The 21,704-nt window shown below is 49.7% G+C and overlaps 1 protein-coding gene across 4 annotated transcripts in view; it reads left to right on the forward strand.

Annotated features, from left to right (window-relative positions):
* Window positions 1-21,596, forward strand: part of Osp (myosin phosphatase Rho interacting protein outspread) — a 172,431-nt gene extending 150,835 nt beyond the window's left edge. Inside the window, exons 5-17 of one of the 4 annotated variants that reach the window (XM_076899637.1) lie at window positions 4,037-4,109; window positions 4,821-5,354; window positions 9,467-9,639; window positions 9,916-10,056; window positions 10,156-10,317; window positions 11,072-11,244; window positions 11,349-12,307; window positions 12,387-12,543; window positions 12,629-15,487; window positions 15,634-15,922; window positions 16,632-17,052; window positions 18,426-18,581; window positions 19,091-21,596. In XM_076899637.1, the coding sequence (XP_076755752.1) occupies window positions 4,037-4,109; window positions 4,821-5,354; window positions 9,467-9,639; window positions 9,916-10,056; window positions 10,156-10,317; window positions 11,072-11,244; window positions 11,349-12,307; window positions 12,387-12,543; window positions 12,629-15,487; window positions 15,634-15,922; window positions 16,632-17,052; window positions 18,426-18,581; window positions 19,091-19,239 (6,246 nt within the window). In that variant the 3' untranslated portion in view covers window positions 19,240-21,596. The remainder of the gene's footprint in view (window positions 1-4,036; window positions 4,110-4,820; window positions 5,355-9,466; window positions 9,640-9,915; window positions 10,057-10,155; window positions 10,318-11,071; window positions 11,245-11,348; window positions 12,308-12,386; window positions 12,544-12,628; window positions 15,488-15,633; window positions 15,923-16,631; window positions 17,053-18,425; window positions 18,582-19,090) is intronic. The other 3 variants (XM_076899638.1, XM_076899639.1, XM_076899640.1) reach the window with 3 other exon arrangements.
* Window positions 21,597-21,704: the final 108 nt, after the last annotated feature.

The following is a 21,704-nucleotide window of genomic DNA, read 5'->3' on the forward strand; positions in this document are numbered from 1 at the left end:
GCTCTTGGGACCGTTCGTTCGCGTTCTTAGCGGGACGACGAATCGCAGCCCTCCCGCGGATTTTCCGCGCGTCTGCCTCTGTTCCGTCTGTTTTCAACCGTGGAAACAAACTGTTCCGTGTACAATGCAGTGGATGGTCGTGGTTAAACCGCTCAGCGTTCGACGATTAGCTTTTGCGAGAATTTTTGTTCGAGGATCTTGCTGGTGGTTTCAACCCCCTTCAACGTTTCAGTTTCATATTAGTAGATTGTAATGTTGACGAGAGTCGCTAAATATAATTCAATAGAATGATTGAATAAATTAAGCTTCGCAGAGTGTGGAACGAGTTCGAGAGAGGCGCGAGGGACACGCGACTCTTCCAGCGAACGGGTTAATTATTAATTTCGTAGCGTCAGAAATAGCGTTCTCAATTCGAATTATTTCACTTTTACGCACTGCCGTGCTGGCGTTTAAATTGAAGTTACGCGAGACATTTTGACTTTAAATGCCCGCGCGTTGAGCATAAAGTAGCGATTTAACGAAGACGGTCTACTACGTTTATCCGACTCGGGAGTATAAACTTGGCTGCCACTCGTATAGATTGTTAGATAGAAGTAACACGATAGTCGGGCATCAGCCTAATTGTATAGGTCGTTTAAAACAGCACTTGTCCAGTGACACCGCGCACTGCCCACCAGTGGAACCACGCCAGCGGACTTAAACCCGGTGCTTCGATTACCGACCTCGACTTATTAGTAATTTGTAATATAGCTAGCGACCCTGCAATCACCATCGATCCACAGTGTCGACAATAAAACCCTGCACTTACGGAGCATAAAATTCGCCCTCTCATATTCTCCGTTCACCCTTCGAGACTCCGCGACAAAGCTTCTCCACGACCAGTTCTTCTCGTATCACGTAAACTGCTTCTAATTGTCGCAAATAACGCGTTCGCTTAGAAATTAATTAAAAAAAAACCAAGAATAACCCACTGCTATTTTCGCAGTTGCGCTATTCTCGGAGCTCTAGAACCGAACGACACGTTTTCAAACGAGACACGAACAAACTAACGCGACTGCGATTCCAAGCCTATGGAAGACCCATAACCGTAGCCCTTTGCTCGGAGTCGCAGAAACGAACGAACGGACACGCTCGATGAAATTCCGCGGCCATCCAATTCCCGATTATCTTGCCGGTAATCGCGAATCAGGCTCGTACAGTTAAATCTCGACGCTGGGAACGGGGTGGCGGCGGAGGACGAGCGCCCCGTAGAAACGGGTTGAAGAAGAAACGAACCGGGTGCAAAAGCGCGATAATGCTCGATCATTAGAGCAGGCGATGTCGCGGCGTCACGCTCGTTACCGCGCGAAATAATGCCGGGCAGGGGTTTTCTGCGATTCCCTCGATCGTCCGCCGCGCCTACCGGCGCTTCTTCACCAGTTTCTTATCGGCGCTCGCGAGGTCGGAGCCGATTATAAGATCGATTCGAAGGAGAGGGGCGACGCGACAATGCCTCGCGCGATCTGGTTGCTTGTTTGTCCGTGGACACGAGGACGATTCAATTTCGTTTCTGGGCTGAGTTAAATAGAGCTGCATTGGTATCGATAGGCATTGCAAGGATCGAGGATTCATTTGACGATGAGTCTGATGAAAAATTCATCTTTTTTATCTCTTTTTACATAAAGAAGAGCAATTGCTATTTGCAGAAGGAATAAGAGAAATGTTTCTTCGTATTGCAACTCTGTTCTCTCTTAGCCGCAAGAACACGTACAATTAGCCCAAAGCAATTAATATCCGATCGGAAAGATACGACATATAATACTTCGTAGAATCATTGCGGCGATGATCAATCTCTCGTCTCATTCTTCCTGCTCGCGCGAAGTTAATCCATCAATTACCATCTTATCTCGAAATAACATAATTTATATCAATTTAATTGCAGAGACTAATTGCCTGGGGCCTGGCCGAGTCGTCCTTCGTCCATCGAGGCGCGCGCGCGCGAACGCCCTCGGGACGCGCGCATCGACGAATTAACGCCCGCGTGGAAACAATAAAAGAGCCCGCTCGGCGTTTATCCGACGCGTGATCTACGCGCGCCGCGAGATCGCGCGATAAATCGCGGCGCCCCCCCGTTCGTGGATCAGCGCGCGTTTCAGCTAGGTCGCGCGACAACTCGAAGCGTTGCGCAACGGATGATCGATGGGGTAGCGGCGCGCGACGCTTCTCCTCTCCTCCTCCGTTCGAGATAAAAATCGAACGGCCCTCTTAAATCGACGAATTATTGCCGCGTCGCCAGCGGTTATCTGCGCGGGCGAATCTCGACGAGCGTCGCGGCGAGAGTTCCGCGTTGATTTAGAGCCGGAGGCGGTATGGGAATACTTTCAATTGGAACGGAACTGATTGAGAAACGGATAGGGGATGATTGTGTTCGACCTTGTTGCTGACAGTTTCAGTCATACGATTTTTGGAATTTTGTATATATTTTTTAAGAAAATATCATAGGATTGAAACTTAAATTACTGCGCGATTAAAAATTAGCATCGTCGCAATCCAATCCATCTGAATTCGCATTCCTATCCGGAACAGATCGATCAGAACCCTCTCGAAAGGTATTCCAAAGTCGAGTCCACGTCGATTTCGCATTCCTCCGACGCGAACCCTCGTAGCAGCTGACTCGAAAAGACGTCGAAGTAACCCACGCGGGCGTTGGAAATTCTGGCGGATCAACGCGGAGCTGTCGTCAGCGATTTCAGAGGGGCGGTTTCCCGATCGATCGCTCGCTCGCTCGTCCCTGGCTAACGCGCGCGGCGCATTGTTCGCCGCCGTTCGTGTCGTATCCGTTACGCAAGGAACGATCGATCGGCAAATGGAAACGGCGGACCTGCCGCGCGCGCGGTGCGAACGTACGATTACGTTAGGAGGCCAAGGCGAGACGCGTAGTTACGCGATGGAAACGGGTCACCCGTGCCTTTTATATTTTCCCCTCGCCGGCGGCTGGCCGCCGCGAAACCGACTTCGGAGCCTGAACGACCAGAAACGAAACGAGATCTGTCTCCGTTTGGAGCGGCGAACACCTGCCGGATCGCTCGGTTCGACCGTCTCCGTTTTAAGCCCGTTGCGAGAGCAACCCGGTTGATCGAAAGGGAGAGGGATTGTGAAAGGGTTGGAGATGGATAGGGTCGTTGGAATCTTTGCTTCTCTTTTTCATACAAAAATTCAGCACGTATGACAGTAAATCAAATACAATGTCCCGTGTCGATTTCTGAGAAATACGTTATGGTAAATCGTGTACGCGCACAATAAGAGCGCATTCGAAGGCACGTTAGCCATGATCGAGAGATCGTCGAGCATGCCTCGCGTTTCGAGTATGCATAACCGAATCGAAAAGCACCGCGGCTATCGAAAGATCGACGCCGCTAAGAAGATCCCGCGCCGGTAGAATCGATTGAATCGTTCGCGTTCGCATTTGTCCGGCATCACCGGGTACACGGGGCCGCGGTCTTATGAATTATGCACGCCGCGAAGAGCGCTGCGCCGCGGAATATTATCAGCGCCGCTGTTATCTGCCGTTACCGCGCGCTGCCTGTCCTCGTCTACCATCGTCGCCCACGCGCGAATTCTACGGCATTCCGCCGCGGTGCCGCGACGTCCGCGTTTCCTCGTCAAACGATAATGACGCCGATTTTTAATCGATGCCGACTCTGTGTCCTCCATTCTCCGCGCGAGACCTCGATACGCTTGGGAAAATTAGCTCGTCGCGCGTGCCCGTTCTTTCGTCTCCGTTCAGGCGATCGCGAGAACGAGAGTTCTCGTTCGTTCGCGGACATTATCGATCGATGGGATAACGGAGAGGCTGTGGAGGAGCCGTGAATTTATTAATTTCGATTTTTTAATTTATCCCTCGCTGAAAGTCGTAACTTTGTCAACCGGATAACGGGCGCTGTTAACCCGATCGGTCCTGGCTAGTGTTAATATCGGTGTTGATCGAGTGGTTTTAATAGTCGGTTGCCGAAGAGCGCAAGGGCGAATGGTTAATTGAGATTGAAATGGTTTTCAGGGCCGACACAAGAGGAACGCGACGTTCCCCGGTGGACAGACCACTATTCTCCAGGTCACTCCAGCGATCAGGAGTAAGTAATTGATAACATCTCGGCATTTCCATTTTTCCAATTCGAATCCTTATTATTAATAACGATGTAGAGGTACTGTGTATTTATAATGCGTACTTAAAATGCATTTTTCGTTTTTTCCCCCTTTTCGTTTTCCCCTCCCCTCGCTCTGTTATTAAGTACCAGAGCTCGAAATCAACGTTTCAGCCATTAAGATACCGAATGTATATTTTATACGAGCACCACTTAAGCATAAATCATGCGCAAATTGCCTTCTCCAAAGGATAGTGTAAAATTAAACGACTCTCATCGATCACGAACTTAATTATTATTAACTTAACTCTCTATACCGTCACCCAATTTAAAACTCGCCTTAACCATGAATCTACATTTTTCCCGCTCCCCTGAATAATACGCGGCTATCACTGCGCCAGTGCGCTTTGTAATTAAGTGTATCAAACGCCAAGATACCGCGGCCCATTCAATTATTAATCCCTTATTACAACCACCCTTCTGGCGAACAAAAGAATTCTATTTATCAACGATTAAACGCAACGAAGCTTACCGCCGCTAAATCCACTCGCTCAGAGTTTCATCCCTAAATCACCTCACGTCGCGACCTCTCAACATCCACCCTAAGCGCTCCGTCTCTCCCCTATCCCACGATCCCCATCTACAACCGGTCCAAAACACAAGGGACGCCACTTAACGCCGAAACCACTTTGCTCGCAGGCAACACACCGAACCCTCCTCGACCGCGGTTCAACAGCTGTCGCTCGGAGCCGCGCAGCAACACGTGGATCCCAGAGACGAGCGTCTCGACGGACCTGTGCGCGTCCGTGTTCTCCTCCAGCTCGTCTCTGGTGACGAACAGCGCGGTGACGGCCACCAGCAACGCGACGATGAGCAACGGGAACGCGGAGAGCAGCAACGAGCGTCGTACCAGCAACGTCTCGCCCCTCAGGACCAGCGTACCGCTGGAGAACGGCGGTACCAACTATTTGTCACCAGTCTCGACCACCTCCTCGATGAACGGAGGCGTATCCAACGCAGTCTACTCGACCACGTCGACGTCGACCACCGTGTCGAGCGGCGTCTCGCTGACGGAGAAGCCGCCCATCGCGCCCAACGAGGGTAGGTCCAGCTACAGGGACCAGCCAGCCAGCAGCGCGTCACCACCGACCAGGGACAAGCTCCGCGCGGAGGACAAGGCCAGACGAAGGATGAATCAGCACGAGGAACGAGCGGGAACCAGCGAGAAACTAGGTCGGTACACACGAATCTCTTTGGTGGGCTTGGATAAGCGTTCGTCATGGGTGGCGCGGTTCAGGGTGTGTCCTGCTCCCCTAATGGGGTTTCCGTGGGATTAGCTGGCTTTTTCAGCCGCGATGGATGACTTGGCGAAGAACACTGTTTTTCTAGCCACATTTTTGGGGATTCTATTATTCAAGTAATTCTTTTTCTTTTGTCAAAGTTGGAGGTTATACGAAGGGTACCGTTTTTGTTGGATTTAAAGATTGGTCGATGAAGATTGCTTTTGATAGTTTCATTATTTTTTTTTTTTTTTTTGTGGTTTCGCGATGGACACTGTTTCTTGCTGCCTCAGAAACTAGTTGATTAAGACCTTCGCTAGTGCAAGGTTAATAAAAGTTCATGGAAGGTATTAGATTTGCGCGAGGTCTGAAGGCTATCCATTGAGCGTCTCGAGGATTATATCACGCGTCGAATAGAATTTACTTGTCCGTTCAACCCGAAATTAAAATCGATCTCACACTTCTGCTTAGTTAACCCCAGAGTCAATTACATCAATGTACGTGTAGTTAGATCGCCATTTACAATCGTTTGTTCATCGAAATTGTTTCAAATAGACAGAACGACATCTCGATTCGTTCTTCCATCCGTTCACGTCCATCGATTCCATATCCATCCCCTCAGCGACCAGTATAATCCCCTCGCTAAAAATCAATCAGTCACTCTGTACGTTAATTACACGTCGAATCACGCAACGTGGCTCACTTTTACCCTCGTTTTTTCATTCCTTCCCATCGCTCGGATATTCAAACGGAAAACCGGTAAATCGGCTTTACGTCAACTTTAATCGCACGCGTCCGCCGCGAGTGAAATTTTGTTGCGCGTACCGATCCGGGAACGGAGATCTGGTAACGCGATTCGGCTGTTGGCGAACAATGCGACGTTCTCATTGAATCGCCGCTCGTGGAAACTGGGTCGACGTCGTTTATTCTCCTCCGCGGCGATGATTCGCGCGGCCGCGTTAAATCGTACCTGACCCATTTCCACGCGTGACAATTGACGGCATAAACAGAACAGTTAGTGGCACGTACACGCAACGGAGCAGGGCGCCCGTGTGAAAATCCAGCCGATTTTATCCGCCCGGATTTATTCGTCCTCGGGTTAACGATTGTCTGCTCTATCGTGGAATCCGGATGGGAAACCTCGACGTCGATTCTGCTTTGGTATCGTAACGATGGTATTGTTCGCGAGGAGCTTGGTGTCGAACGTTTGTAAATTCGAAGCAACCGCTTTGGAATATCTTTCGAATGCAAAGAGTTGAAATCGTAAGGGTTAAGCGATAGATTAGAGAATGATATTAGCAAATTTAGTAAAGAACTAACTTGGTAGCGAAGGTATCAATCTTTTCGAGCACCAGAGTTGGAAGCTCACCAACACTCGAGCAAAGGCTGCCTCCGTTCGAAGGCTCCATAGGAGGCGGAAATTGTAAATGAAATTAATCAGCGATTGGTACAGACGCCTCGAACGTGATAGGGGTTTCCAATTAAACGATCGAGGGGTTTTCCTTCTCGTCGTTCCCACCGCTATCTTATGCTACGTGCTTTCCAATCAGCGATAAGTTACCCTGTCGTTTTCTCTGAGCTACGAGCGTTTAATCGCGATATGATTCCCCCTGGCGCTCACGTGGCCACGTTTCGAGCTGGCTCGTTGCGTTCCAAAAAATTTTTCCAGCTGTTTCAGACGAAAGAGAAAGCGACGGGTAAGTGGGTATATTGATTCGTATACCGCTGACAATTAATTACACCGCGAATCGTGGCAATTCAGTTACGTGACTTTAAACGGGAAATGGTTTATCGAGAAATATAGTCGGCAGGATATGAAGTTTTATTTCATAACGATCTTAAAGTACCATTTATTAAAGGTATAATTGGAGAACGTGCTCTGAAATCTGTAGAATTATAATTAGAAAATTGGCTCGACCATTGGTGGGAAGAAGACTCGAGAAAAATTGTTCAAAGAACCTGAACGAACGGCGGCGGCTGGTGAACCGTGAAAGGGTGGTATCTCGCAACAAATCCGATTGCTCTCATTCATCTATACATTTATTACTCACCGCTAACGAGTAGAATGTAAATCTGCGACAGGAATAAGGAAAAAGAAAGGACTAATCTCGCGGATCTCCCACACAAGTCGCAACGTACGGACAAATAGAGGCCATCAATCGCCGGTGAATTTATTAACCGCATTTATCGATCGGATCGATTCGAGTCGTTCCAATTACGGTTTTACCCTGGGTCCGGGGCGAAGGCAAGAAACGCGAGCGTAAACGCCACGCTCAGCGTCGAACGTTTTAATCGAGCCGCGAGGCGAAAAACGCGGCAGGGCTTTTCGCCCGCGCGTTTCGCCGCCGATTCGATCGAGAAAACCGGTCCCGCGCTCGCTTTTTAAAAGTTCCCGCGCTTCGCACCGTTACGTACCACCCCGTGCAATTTGTTCGCGCGTCATTATCGAATTAGCTTCTTGCGGCACCGCCCGATCGAACGCGTCCTCGCGACGGTGCCACCGTTCAGGGTTCAGTTTACTTAACGGTTCGAGACGGTCGTGTCGGACGGTTTCGAGCACCCGATGGAAGACGTAGATCCTTCGCGTTGACGTTTCCATGGAATCCCGGGGATAATTGAGGTTTTCGAAGATCGTAGACAGGTTCTGGGAATTGGGGTGGTTCAGGTGATCGCGGAGAGCCGAAGTCCTCGAGTGTTTTATGGCCACTCTAGGACTAAGTTCTTTCTGAACGGATTTAATGGTGTTTCGCTACTTAGGATCCCGTCTTCTAGTTCATTTTAGTTGGTTCTTGGAATCGGGGTTGCCTCGAGGATTGTCAGGGGTTTAATGGTGTATCTCGCTTGCAGTGGACTTTAGCGATTCGATGGAAACGAGACGATTTTTGATTGTTCAACCGAGAACACTGAAGGCACACACGGTCGAGAGATGAACACATCGATCAACGTCGCGCTCTGCAAATATAATTATTCGTGACAAATTTAATTGAACTGTCTCCGGGACGGAAGTCCAGAGCGTAAAATAATAAATCAACAATTGGCGCGGCTACGTCGAGGGAACGAGAACGGGGCGCGTAGAGGGGCCTGCGGTTCGAGATTTATAAGGGTCTAACTAACACAGTTAGCTTCGATTCCAAAGGATTCCTCGAGCCGCGATTACGCTTCCCGTTCGTTGCGTAATTGCGTGCGCGCAATCTTGGAGAAAATCTACCGGTTCTCCTCTCGTCGTGTGCTCGGTGATCTCTGCTCTCCCGTCTGATCCGTAGATTTCATTTAGATTGGCGTCAAGCGAACGTCCCGGGGAACCCGTTCCCCGAGTGTTCCGCGGGTGATCCCGAGATTTATGTCGAACGTCGATTTGCCGAAAGATACTCGACCGCCTCGTAACTAACGATGCCTCCCCCTCCCTCCGTTTATTTCTGCTTTCGCCAGCAGCGATTTTTCTAACGTTCCCAGAAGAAATATCGATCGTGAAAGCTGACATCGTAGACCGCTAACTATGTGGACTACCTATTTTCTCTGCGAGAGTGGTTGCTTTGAATGAGAAAAAGAATGTAGAATAATCTGTGCTCATTTTTCTCGAAAGCAACGGTTCTCGGTAGACGCAGGGCATCCATCTTGGCGAAAATGGCGACGAAACGGCGGGGCTCGCATGAAACTGTTATTAGCATAGTAATGGCGGTTAGATTTCGATGGAAGGTCGATAGAGACGCGGATAAACGAGAGAGATAAGCGTACGCGGCAGCTCGTCCACGCGCGAAGGGGGGGCCCGGTTATTAATTAGCCGGCAGTCAATTAACCGAGCCGTCGTCTGCCCGTGGCGGGATCGCCGCGTTAGGGTTCCACTCGGACGCGAAAGAAGTTAATTGGTCGAGCTTCGAGACGGCGAGCGTTTTTGATAACGTTGCCCAGCCAGGAAACGCGTATCTCAGCGTCACGCCGCTTCTTTTGCCGCTCGATCGGGACCATTAGACGCCGGGTCCGGTATTATCGTCGCCTCGTAACGGTGGACGACGCGGGGATGACTCTATCGAACCGGTCAGAACGTTTTCCGAACCTGTGCTTCAGACGATGACGCCTGTCGGAGGATCCTGCTGGAGCACGAGAGGGAGAGGGAGGGCAAGCTGCGGGACATCGCGGCCTCGTTGACGCAGCCACGCGTCAGGAGGATCAAACCAAGGACCTCGGAACCGACCAGGGACGTCGTGGACGCCGCGAACGTGGCTTATCAGGAGAAATTCGTGAGTATCTCTGTCCAAAGGGATTCTATTTCAGATACAGGATGGAGACTGTGATTTATCTCATTCGAGAGAGTCACTTTTCATTTGCGAAACGATGTACTCTTCTCTTTTTTCACTTTTTTGACAGTTTCATAATTCGTCAAGGTATATAGACGAAATTTGTATCGTTAAACTAGTGGTGAATAATTATTACAATACTCTGCACCCTTAATTTTACGTTTTTCGCTCGCAACGGCGACGATAGTAATAAAAGTTTGATTCGACGATGGCGCACAGATCAGAGGCGACCCGGACGGCTGCGGCCTCGACATCTCCGGCATCCGGTACTCGCCTACGTCCGAGCTGAGGGTCGATCTGCCCGCTGAGGATTTGCTGAACATCAAGAAAGGCTGGCTGATGAAACAGGGCCTGAACAAGGTTCGTGCTACGTCTATTGACAGTACCCCGTGTCCCCTCCGTTCTATCGATAGCCTTAATGAAAGTCGATATACGCAACGCGCGGATGTGTTCTACCAGGAATGGAACAAGCACTGGTTCGTGCTCCGCGGCTGCGGCCTCATGTACTACCGAGATCCCTGCGCGGAAGATAAGGGTATCATGGACGGCGTCATAGATCTGAATACCGTTACCGCCGTCACGCCCCTTCAAGTCGCAAGAAATTATGGATTCCAGACTGTGGTGAGTGTGACCGGTGGGATTTGCGCACCGGTGATTTACGGTAATTAACATTCCGCGCGAACGAACGAACGAACGAACGAACGAACGGAAATCCAGTTAGACGTTACGGGAGCCGCAATTTTCTCCTCTCTCCTATCTGCACCCCTCTGCTCGAATAATTGCGATGCGAAATGAGGCCCGTTTACATTGTCCACCGATTCGACCGGCTGTTTCTCTCACGAAAACGGAAAACTACGATGGTGAAGAAATGTGAATTAATTTGCTTCCTTATATTTCAATATTTCTGCTTCGTTACGCAGACTGTACTCTGATCAGATTGTCAGCGAAAAACGCGAACTGAACTTCTAAATGGCGAAAGCACGTCGGACAGCGGTCGGACAGCCACGGGCGCCGAATGCGCGGACACACGACACGAACCGTAACGAGTTAAAGAGGAAACGCTAGCGTCGTGGAATCGTCGGCTAGAACTATAGTTAGCCGTGAATCTCCCGGGGGGCTTGCTGGTCAATTGCATTGCCGGAATTAACTTCCGCGCTCAGGGCTGGGAGTGGCTGGAAAAAGTCGGTAACTCAATTTCACGGTAGAACAGATCCCGGTGCTCCTCGTTTATTCGTGTCACTGATCTCTGTCACCCGGTGTATCCCGCTGCTTGGCCCACATAGAGACGATAGGCGATGCCTGTTTCCCCTGCATTTTTCCACTCGAACGATTTATATCACGTTTTTCTCTCCCTACGCGCGTTACCACCGCCAAGGCCTGGGACGATCGAGGATCAACGGTGCTGTCCGCGGTGACCGCCGGGATACGGGCCAGCTGGATGTCGGCTATTCGGAGGGCCGCCAATTTGCCGGACCCGGATAGCAGTAATGACTCTCTGACCGTTTGTCAGGATGGACAGCAGGATAACACCCCGCAATCGCCTACCGCGTAAGTGAACCGGATCGATCTTGCTTAATTAAACCTCGAAGAGGTACTAGAGAGGAGACTGTGCTACTACATCAGTTTATCTAACACTCCTCTTTTTTCTCCAGATCCATCACAGACCGCGAAAGAGACTCAGTGGTCCCCTCGACCTCGGTCACACCGCGATCAGTCCTCTTTTCTTCGGACGAGGAGTATCGAACGGCGTCGGAGGGTGGCAGAAGGGAGTCTGGCGATTGGTCAGAGGTGCCCGTGTCTCCACCGCTCGTACGAAACGGTGACTGGTCCAGCGGGCTGAAAGGTTCCAGCTGGTCCGACTCAGCGAACCACGAATGGTCAGAGCTACCCCCGTCGCCGCCGTTGACCAGAACAGCGCTGTCCCGCGTGAAAGCCCGGTCCAGGTCGAGCTCCAGGTCGAGGGTGTACAAGAGGAGCCGCAGCTCGCCGCCAAGCTCGAGGAGGAGCACCTTGGACAGCGTGAGGTCCGAGGATCTGATGATGGCCTGCTACGAGCTCGGCGAGGACGAGGAGCAGACGAACGGGCATATGCAGAGCAACAGTTGCCTCTCGAGCGCGAACGAGAGTCCGTTGATCGTGGAACTGTTGGAGAATCAGGTGTCGTCCCTGCTGCGCGAGCAGCTCGACCAGAATCAGACCCACCCGAGCACGCTACTAGTCATTATCGAGCGTCAGGAGAACGAGATCGAGAGCCTGAAGTCGCAGCTGAGCACGGCGAGGGCGGATCTGGCTAGCGCTGAGAAGGAGCTGTCCAGGCTCAGGCAGCAGAAGGCCGAGGCTTCCATCAGAGAGAAACAGGTGGAGGAGTTGCTGAGCACTATTCAGAGAACCGAGCAGCAGAGGAGCAAAGACTTGGAGGATTTGGAGAAAATGAAGAAGATGTACAACAGGGACAAGGAGGTGCTCGAGTGCAAGGTGTTGGAGACAGAGGCTATACTTAGAGAGACCAGCGAGAGGTGCGAGATGCTTACCAAGGAGCTGGCCTCGAGTCACAGAACTGTCGAGCATCTGCAGTCGGAGATAGCTTCTTTGAGTAACCGACTGTCTCAAGGTACGTAAGACTCGTGTAAGAACAATGCGTTGATATTGACTGATTTATTTATATTTAATTGTATCATTGATATATATAGGAATAGACGAAAACGAGCGTTTGTATAGCAAGGTTAGAGAGCTGGAAGAGAAAGGAGGATTGTCTTCTTCAAGGGAGCGTAGAAGGAGTTTCGACTCCCTCAGCGATTTGACGAACATCGAATTGGATCTAGACTTTAATTCGCTCGACAAGGAGAGGTAACGATGGAATACATTACGCAGTAAATATTCCGCTAATTTATGAACGGGCTTCGAATACATTTCGTTTGCGTATCGTTCGCAGAGTCGTGGAAGAGTACGACGAACTACGGAACCGGTTCGAGAAGGCTATACTGGAGATACGCGCGATGCGCAAGGAGCTTCGCGAGGCGCACGCGATACAGGACGCCCTGGAACTAGAAATCTTTGCTCACAAACAGGACGCGGCCAGCATTAGTGAGACGAATCAGGCTCAGATTCAGTTGATGGCAGCTAGAATCCAGGACCTGACGAACAAGCTTGCCGCCAGCGAGAAGCAAGTAAGAACCCTGAAGCAGAAGCTGACGAAGGCTGAAACGAGGGACAAGAGGAGGTCGCTGTCGCTAAAGGGTCGCGAGTCCTTTCAGATCTCCCAGGAGATGGAGGACAAGCTCTTGGACCTGGAAACGAAGATCTGCGCGATAGAGCGCGGCAAGGGCATCGGGACGCCGGTGTCGACCGGAAACAGCTCGAAGGAGTCGAGTCCGAACTCGAAGAAAGAGAAGAGGCGTGAAGGGAAGAGCCTGGACCGCAGCAGACTGAGAAGAAAGTCGCTGGACAGCGCGACGAGCTCGGAGCCGATGAAGGTGTTGATAAGATTGAGCACGCTGGAGACGAAGGTGGCGAACGTGACGGAGAACATGGCCAGCGACGCGGAGAAGGACTCGAGCGAGTGCAGCGAGGTCAGCGCGTCCTCCACCAGCGAGGTCTCGCTGGAGATAATCGCGAGGCTGAGGAAATTGGAGAGGGTGGTGTCCAAGTCGAAGAGGAGGCTGGAGAAGTGTTTAGGTTCGACGCAGGCGGAGGACAAAGCGGAGAAGTGTTTGCGCGAGGTGAACGACATCCTGGACTCGTGTTTAGAATGTAAGAAAAACCAAGCCAGCGCTCAAGTGACCGAGTCAGTAGGCGTAGTGGTATCTAGACTAGAGACTATACTTAAAGATAAACTGAGCGAACTCACGAAGAGACGGCAGACGCTCGAGCAGAACGGCCAGCTGGACGAGCGGGAGAAGATGAGGCTGATCGCGGAGAGAGTAGCGTTCGAGTTCGTCGTCCTTAGGCAGATTAAACGGACGATCGGCCGTACGTTCGACCGTACTGCCGTTCTGAGTGAATTGGTCGAAACTAGTCAGCTTGCCTCAAGCTTAACGCGTAAGATTCATGGAACTAAGCCCAAAACGTACCAAAACACCAGTTACATTCAGTATCTCACTAGAGTGTTAGCGAATAAGTTAGTACTAGTAGGTGGCGCCGCCGCGACGGAAACGGCCACCGGTAGGGAGGTGTCCGCGGCTCGTAGCGAGAGCCTGAGCTTCCTGCTGCAGAAGCAGCGCGAGGTGAACGAGGTCGTGCGTAGATACAAGGAGACAAAGTTGAGACAGCTCGCGGAGGCTCTGGCCGCGGAGACTCTGAGCATGTCCGAGCACGAGGACGGTAACAAGCAGCACGCGGTCCACTCGAGCAAAAAGTTGCTGGAGGATCGACGGATCCGCGAGGCGTGGGCGTTGGCGCAGGAGACGGTCAGCAAGGAGCTGGTGCAGGCGGAGGTGTCTCACGTGATCATGCGTTGCGGCCAGATGTACGAGCAGAACGTCACGAGCATCACGGATTTCTGCTTGAACTACGACAACTCGGAGAGCGTGACGTTGGAATCGTGGACCGACGCGGCGCAGGCCAGACTGCGCCAGGAGACGGAGCTGTCCACGCGCGAGCTGTCCGACGTCTACGAGGAGTGTCTTCGCCAGCTGAAGAAGAACAAGTCGGCGATAGTCGAGCCGAAGTACGAGTCACGGCAGCTATTGACGGACTACGCGGACGTGATCGCGCACAAAGCTTTAATAGACGCCAGAATCGGGCTTCTACAGGAGAACACGAAACCGTTGACGAGCTTCCCTGGGGAGACTTTCGTATCTAGTCTAATCCGGAACGATGACGTTCTATCGTGTCTGTTGGCGGCAGACGACCACGAGTTCCAAAGCAATTCGATTCTCGACGCGGAGTACAGTTACCTTTATCAGCAGTTTAGTAAGGAGTGCGAGGACAGTATATTCGGCTCGAGCCGCGCCTCCAAGGACCAGATGAAGAACGTTGGTCAGAGCTTGGCCTACCTGGAGGAGGACTTGACCGAGCTAGGCAAACGCGTTCGAGCGAGATCCTGCGAGAGCAACGAGAGTCACGCTTGGCCATCGAAGTCGACCACGATCACCGTCACGGACTGGTCGAGCGTGTGCGAGAAGTGCTCGCAGCTCCGCGAGCAGATCAGGAAGCTGAGCGACTATATGAACAACGTCGCTTGCAAACAGTGCGAACAGTTGCAGGATACTATCCAGAGGATCCAAGCTAAGCACAACGAGGAATTGGAGACGTTGAAGAGAAATCAAGAGCGAGACTTGATGGACATTAAGGGGGAGCTGGACAATCAGAGGCAGTCGTTGACGTCTCAGTACGAGCAGGAAGCAGCCAGCTTGCGGGAGAAGGCGAGAAAATTGGAGCACAGACTGAACGCGATGGATTCCGAGCACTCTGCTCACGTGAACGAGCTTAGAGCCGCTTACCAACGATCCATGAGCGCGGAATTGGACACGGACGCGGAGACGCGGAAGAGATACAAGGAAGAGATCAAGCAGCTGCGAGCGCTGTGCGAGAAGGGGCTGTTGGCTATGGAGAATTCTCACAGACGTATCATTTCCGAGATGGAGGAGAAGCACCGACAGGAATTGGAGAACCTGAGGGTGGAGAAGGAACAAGCGTTGTCGGAGGAGACTCAGGCCACCCTGGCCGCCCTCGACGCTATGAGGAAGGCGCACGAGCACGAGGTGCAGAAGGAGATCGCTAAATTTAAGCAAGAGTTTCTCAAACAAATGCAAGCGCGCGAGGACATTGGCGTGCTTCACAAAGAACACGAGTAAGTAATCGATTTTTGTGTCGATTATCGCTTTTGTAGTTGAAAGAAAATTTCTCGCGTACAGATGTAATTGTGAATTTATATTGAAATCTTTGAGACGATCTTGTTACGTAGAGGGTTATAAAGTATCGCGTAAAAATTTGTAGGGAAGAAATGGAGGAGATCAAACAGGAAATTCTTTCCTTGTCCGCGAAGTATTCCTCGAAATGCGTGGAATCCGCCGCGTTGGAGGAAAAAGTGGGATCCCTGAGCAAGCAGCTCGCACAAGCGCAACAGCACATTATGCAACTGGACGCGAGAAACAAACAGCTAAGGGCGCATCTGGTGTTGGAAACGAATGACGGAGCCATGATCGACTCCATGCAGATGTTGAGGGGCAGGGACAACGAGATTGCCGAGCCGAGAGAGGAGATCCATCGACTGCAACAGTTGAAGGTAACCCACGTCGCTCCCTCCCGCTGTAAATTAGCCCCGTTTACAGCGTAGATGTGGTTAACAAATGTACGATACTAAATGATTAACTCCGCCGCAATTACATGTTATGGCGCCACCCCTTACGAGCTTCTTACCGGTACTCCACGTCGTTCAGCCGACCGAACGTCTCGATAACGAAAGTTCAGACTGAGATACGTTGTAAATAAACCGTAGTTTAAAGCTAGCGACGATACTAGGTACAGCAAGGCTTCTGTGTTCGCAAGCTTTATTCGTTCATGAATATTTTAACCCCCAGCTGGTAGGAAGGGAGCAATAATTATTACCCTAAAGTACAAATTTCTAACGACAATAATAGCATCGAGAATCGCAGATGGAACGATTTCACAACGTCGACTCGCTCCCATCCTACCAGCCCCGCAATCAAACTACATCACTGACCCCTTTACCAAGGGTTAACATTTAACAACGCGTAACAGTAGCGACAGCCAGAGGAGAAGAGAATCGTCCCCCCTTCCCCCCCTCAGTTAGCTCGACGTACACGGTCGTTTTACTGTACCTAACGAGCCTCGTAAGTAGCCCATAAGGTGTAATCGATCCCACGCCGATCGCCCCGACCGCGCACCGATCTCGAACGATCGTGTTAACCAAGAACCACGCCCACGAGCAGCAAGCACTGGCGCTGATTATATTTTCGATTATTCACTAACAGCATGGGGAGGCCCCTCGTGATACGTCCGGTGTGCCATCGAAATCTCCGTCGCTAACAAGCTACTCGCCGCCTTACTCGCCGCAGCGTGCCCGGGGCGGCAACGAGCCGCCGGCTTCGAGGGCTGCGGGCAGCGACGAGCAGAGAACGAGCGTCGAACGGCCGCGTGGCTCCCTGTCCACGTCGCAAAAGAGCGCGCAGGACAAGCAGCAGCAGGCCACGTTCTCGTACAGGCTCGAACGCGTTAAGTCGGTCTCGTTGCCTTACTCGAGTAACTTGGTTAGGCCGGGCAGTAGTTCTGGCGTGCCGTCGCACGACAGGAAAGAGGTGAGCTTAGGGCAAAAGGGCCAGGAGCGTAACGGCCTGGTGTCGCCGCTTTGGGACAGCCTGAGACCGAGGAGCGGACTGCCCCATCAGTATCAAGGTACAGAGGAAAGGTGAAATGGAAACGGGTGGAAAAAGAGCTGAATAACGGGGAGAAACGAACGGAGGAAGCTTCCGGTGGATCGCCGCCAGTTTCTCGATCCTCCGCCTCCGCCTCTTCCTTCTCCACCATCTCTTCCTCCTCCTTCACGTTCTCTTGTATCTATTTTTCCGTGTACGTACTCGTAGAAACCGTGAACGGGTACGGCGTTTGCATTCGTCTCGTCACGCTGGACGGACGTCGATTCGCCACGACGTCGTTTGTCTCTCGTTGCTTTTTCTCAACTTTTTTCGCACCACCGTCTCATGTCCCGCGAGGATCGAGGCCTCTGTTTGTTCTTTCTTTCTGCCGCAGCGAGTGACCGAGGCGAGGAAGGCTTCTGGAATTGTGTTAAGAGGCGTGCTGGGGGAACGTAAAAGACTAACCGGGTGCTTTCTCGTAGAAATTAACCGCTTCGAAATTAATCGCTCTGTGTAGTCGCCATTAGCGTTCGTCGAGAATCAAACTGACATTATATCAAACAATTGTTGTGCAATAATCGTTTTGTTGTTATTTACATGTGTAACGCGACGTTTCGAGCGTACGCGCGGACCATTTTTGTCCGGCTTTCCTCGACGACAGCATTGAAAATGCGTCTGAAACGTCGATCTCTGTTCGTCGAGTATAATGCAAGGCGTAGTAATCACACTCGATGGTTGTCTAACCGTAATACTTGCTAACTGGTGACTTTTAACTGTGCTACGCATAAGTAACCAAATCCCGCCTTCTCGTGAATGTGATTTTGTACTCCTTGGATGTCTTAATCTGTGCGCATAATCATCTTCAATGTGTACCATTAACAGATTCGGAGGCGCGTAGAATGTTTACACAGGGTACCACGATTTTTGCGAACGGAACGTTTTCTATTTTCTGACACGAGCCTACTCCCTATTCTTACACGATCCACGGTATACAAAAAACAGAACGCAAAATTTTCACGTTGATTTCTGCGTGCTTCCGAACGACAGCATCGAACTGTGCGATTATAACCGTAGGAGTAACATCGCTTAAATCGTTGGGAACATACTAGGTGTGTAAGGAAAATCAATTCAGTCCTCTAATGTGATCGTCGTTCGTCTGCGAGTGATTCAGGGACGCCGTTGGAAACGTAAGACTGATGAAAAACAGTATAGACGGTTTTAAATTTGGCATGATTTTTGATACGCATTTTTTTTGGACGCACCTTTGTACTTGGTTGTTCGTCGACGGGAGTAAAAATGATCCACAATCGCATTCGAGAGGAAAGTAAATAAAAAGGGAGGACCGTAGTAGACGCGAAAGCGGATTACACAAACGAGATAATCGTATTTCGACAATTGTATTTGACACGAAAGGTGGCACAGCAGAGGCGCGAGTCGACGGCGCCGGCGGCAGCTGGCAGGGCGGCAACAAAAGCGAAAACCAGCAACACCCGGAGGCATACGGCCTCCGCGGCGACAATCCTCGCGCGTCCCGCCTCACCCCGGAACCCCCAGCTCTCTCCGTTGCAGGTCCGTTCTCTACTTTGCCAATTAAGGCGAATCTTTCACCGAACTTGCCGCCGACACGCTCCGCCAGTCTCTTTTCTTTCGTGACACGCTTTGCATTTCGCAATTAGTTTCACGTTTTCTTTTTTTACTTTCCGTTCTTTACTTCTTGTCAGATCTGCGCTTTTTAATTTGGTTCCCTCTACTTTAGCGGCGTTAGTTGCTTGGGGTAAATTAGAACTTTTCCGTTCCAGATTCATCTGTGTCTAGTTTCATTTTGCACGATTGCACAGTGACATGTTCTCTCATAATTAAAGGCCAGCGAGAAATCCTAATTGAAAAGACGCTACCGTCGATAAACATATATGAGTCTGGACAAATTGTATGTACGTGTATATGTTCTTTATTTACTTTGTCCGGTACCAGTTTTGACTTCCGTTTCCATGTGTGCTTAAAGTGATGGGTGGTAGCACCAGCAGAAGGTGAAGAGCAACCCACGAGAGGCGATCAATAAAGTAGAATTATTTTTGCAGAGCTGATGAGGTCTCCAGCAATGAGGTGGTCCAGCAGAAGTTGTCGTAGCTTACCTCCAACGCCCACGCCGAATTACCATCACCCGCTCCACCCCCCACTGCCAGCGGTGGGCATGGTCGCCGAGAGGAAGAAACGTTTCGAGCTCTGAATTGCTACTCACCCCTTACCCTTTTATATATTATCGACTTTTCCGCAAAAAGTTCGATGTCGCGCGTCGAGGATACCATTGACAATAAAGGTCTGTTTGCACGTGCCAGCGATGCATTCGTTCGGTTCTCCAAAATGGCGTCAGCTTTAAATTGACGAGAAAGTATCGCTTAATTGAGTCATGGGAACGTCGCTGACCGGATGCGTCGGTGTAACACGTGCGAATAAACCTCGTCTCGTTAAGAACCATCGATTAATTCACCGCGTATGATTGTTTTCGAATGGTGCTACTGGTTCAAAGTCTACCCTGTCGAGGACCCGCAGATTTTGCCTTTTGCACCGTCGCCTTTGAATAGTGCAGCACATTCATATCAGCAGTTTCTTTCGTCGTTTTCATTATTGCTCGTGTGAACCGTTTATTATCATTTTCACGGTGTAATAGCTCACAAACATCCCGTCACTGCCATAGCGAGTAGAGCTTCGACTGCGTAGAATTGAGCAACGTTCGTGTCAATTAATACAGTCGCCCGGGATCGTGCTCGTCGTAACGTAACGATATTGAGCATGTTTATCAAGTAAACATGATTCAATAGCCGAAACGAGGCTCGGGTCCCGCGCTTCACGATTTGGACGCCTATCGCGAACGATAGGTCGTTTTCGAAGGGACTTTCTTTTTTTCTTTTTTCTCGTTTCCGATCAAATCGGTGGAACAGTGTTTTGTTTTTTATTAGGTACCATTTACAGGTCCGCCGTTTTATCAACGGCGGCTGGTTTTGATACGCATTTAGACTTTGATACGTGAACTTTTTCCCCGTAGGACCGAGTAGTGGTCGTTTCGATCGACTTTCGCGAGCGACGTGCGTTTCTGGGGCATTATTCTTTCGCCTGCCCGCCATTTCTCGTCCCTCGATCGTTAATTATATTAATGGCGCAATTAAGGTATCTGTAGCTACTAATTGGTGTCTAACTTTGCCGATCCTTTCTTGTTTTTTGCGAGAGATTCTCTGGTGCTCGACGCTTCAATCTGAATTATAGTATAAGAGTACATAGTTTCAATTTTATGTATTTACGCTTTTGGAAAGGATGATGTGAATTCGATCACTGGGAAACGGTTCGAAACTTTCCGAGGATGAGGTGAAATGGCGAAGGAGGCAGACGCGAAGAAAATATAGTAGAGTATCGATTATTCGGACAAATTGTCAGCAATGAAATTGGCTGGACATTACTCATGTCGAGGTCTCGTGTCACTGAACGGAAACCGAAGCAACGAGACCAGGACTCCGGATAATTAATGGTCTACCGTATCGTGAGTCATGTGTACAAGTGTCGTGATAGTTAAAGCAAATGTAACGCATAGATGTGTCGGTGTGAAAGTGTACAGACGAATAATCCGTAAAAGGTCGTTGCGTTTGCCGATTTCACCGTTTGCGTTTGAATAGAAAGTAGACGAAAAATAAAAAAAAGAAACGATTTTGTACAATCGTGAGATCCGTTGTTCGTTATCTTGTAACTCTGCAAGGGGGCTAATTTTAATCGACGATCGGCTCAAAGTTCGTCTTCTAGGGAGGCTTCGATTACTTTTTTCCTTTTTTTTTTCTGTTTTAAATTGTTGACACGCGTGGTTCGCGACTATTATTATTATTTTTTTTTTACTTGTTTTGTAAAGTCAGTTAGCGTGTTGAAGCGAAGGACGACGAAGTTTCATCGCGACAAGAGAAGGCTAGGGCTTCAACATTTATTGTTTTCCTTCTCTCCTCAACTCTTTCTCGTCTCTTTCTCAGTCTAAACTGTCTCTCGTTAATTATTCGCGGTCGAAAATATTTGTACGCTTGTTTCGCTCTTGTTATGTATAGATTCTGCACATAATTGAATATAATACGGCGTTGTCACGTTGCACTGTGTATTACCGCATTCTCTCATTGTGTAAATGTTTTTACGTCGGATCGCGCGATATTATCATTTTTCGATGTTAATACTGTATAGTTTATGGTGTTTTCAATTTAAGGAGCAAGAAAGTATATAAATAGCCTAGAATTAACCCCTTCCATATCAAATGGATTGTTTATATTATATGTTATTATTATTGTATTCTATATTATATATTGTCGCGGTTCGTTCGAGCGAAGATGTCACTTGGGATCATGGTCAAATGTCGTGGGATGCGATTTACAGCAAAAGGAAAAGAAAAAAAACGAAAGAAGAAGAGGATTATCGATAACAATACGATTCATTATCTCTTATGTAGGGTAATTACTCAGGATTGTTTAACATTTATAATATATTACGATTATACTTATTGTATTTGTATTATAATTTATAATAACGTTTGAAATAAAATATAGTAACCATTGACGTGAACATGGTAATCGCCTGATTCAACTGAATATATCGCGACTTGATTCGAAACAAAATTCCAGTATGTCAACTTCGCCACGTTCGTATTAGACCCGCGTTCGTTGCGCGTGC

Source organism: Xylocopa sonorina, chromosome 8 (genome assembly GCF_050948175.1).
Source record: "Xylocopa sonorina isolate GNS202 chromosome 8, iyXylSono1_principal, whole genome shotgun sequence".
NCBI lineage: Eukaryota > Metazoa > Arthropoda > Insecta > Hymenoptera > Apidae > Xylocopa > Xylocopa sonorina.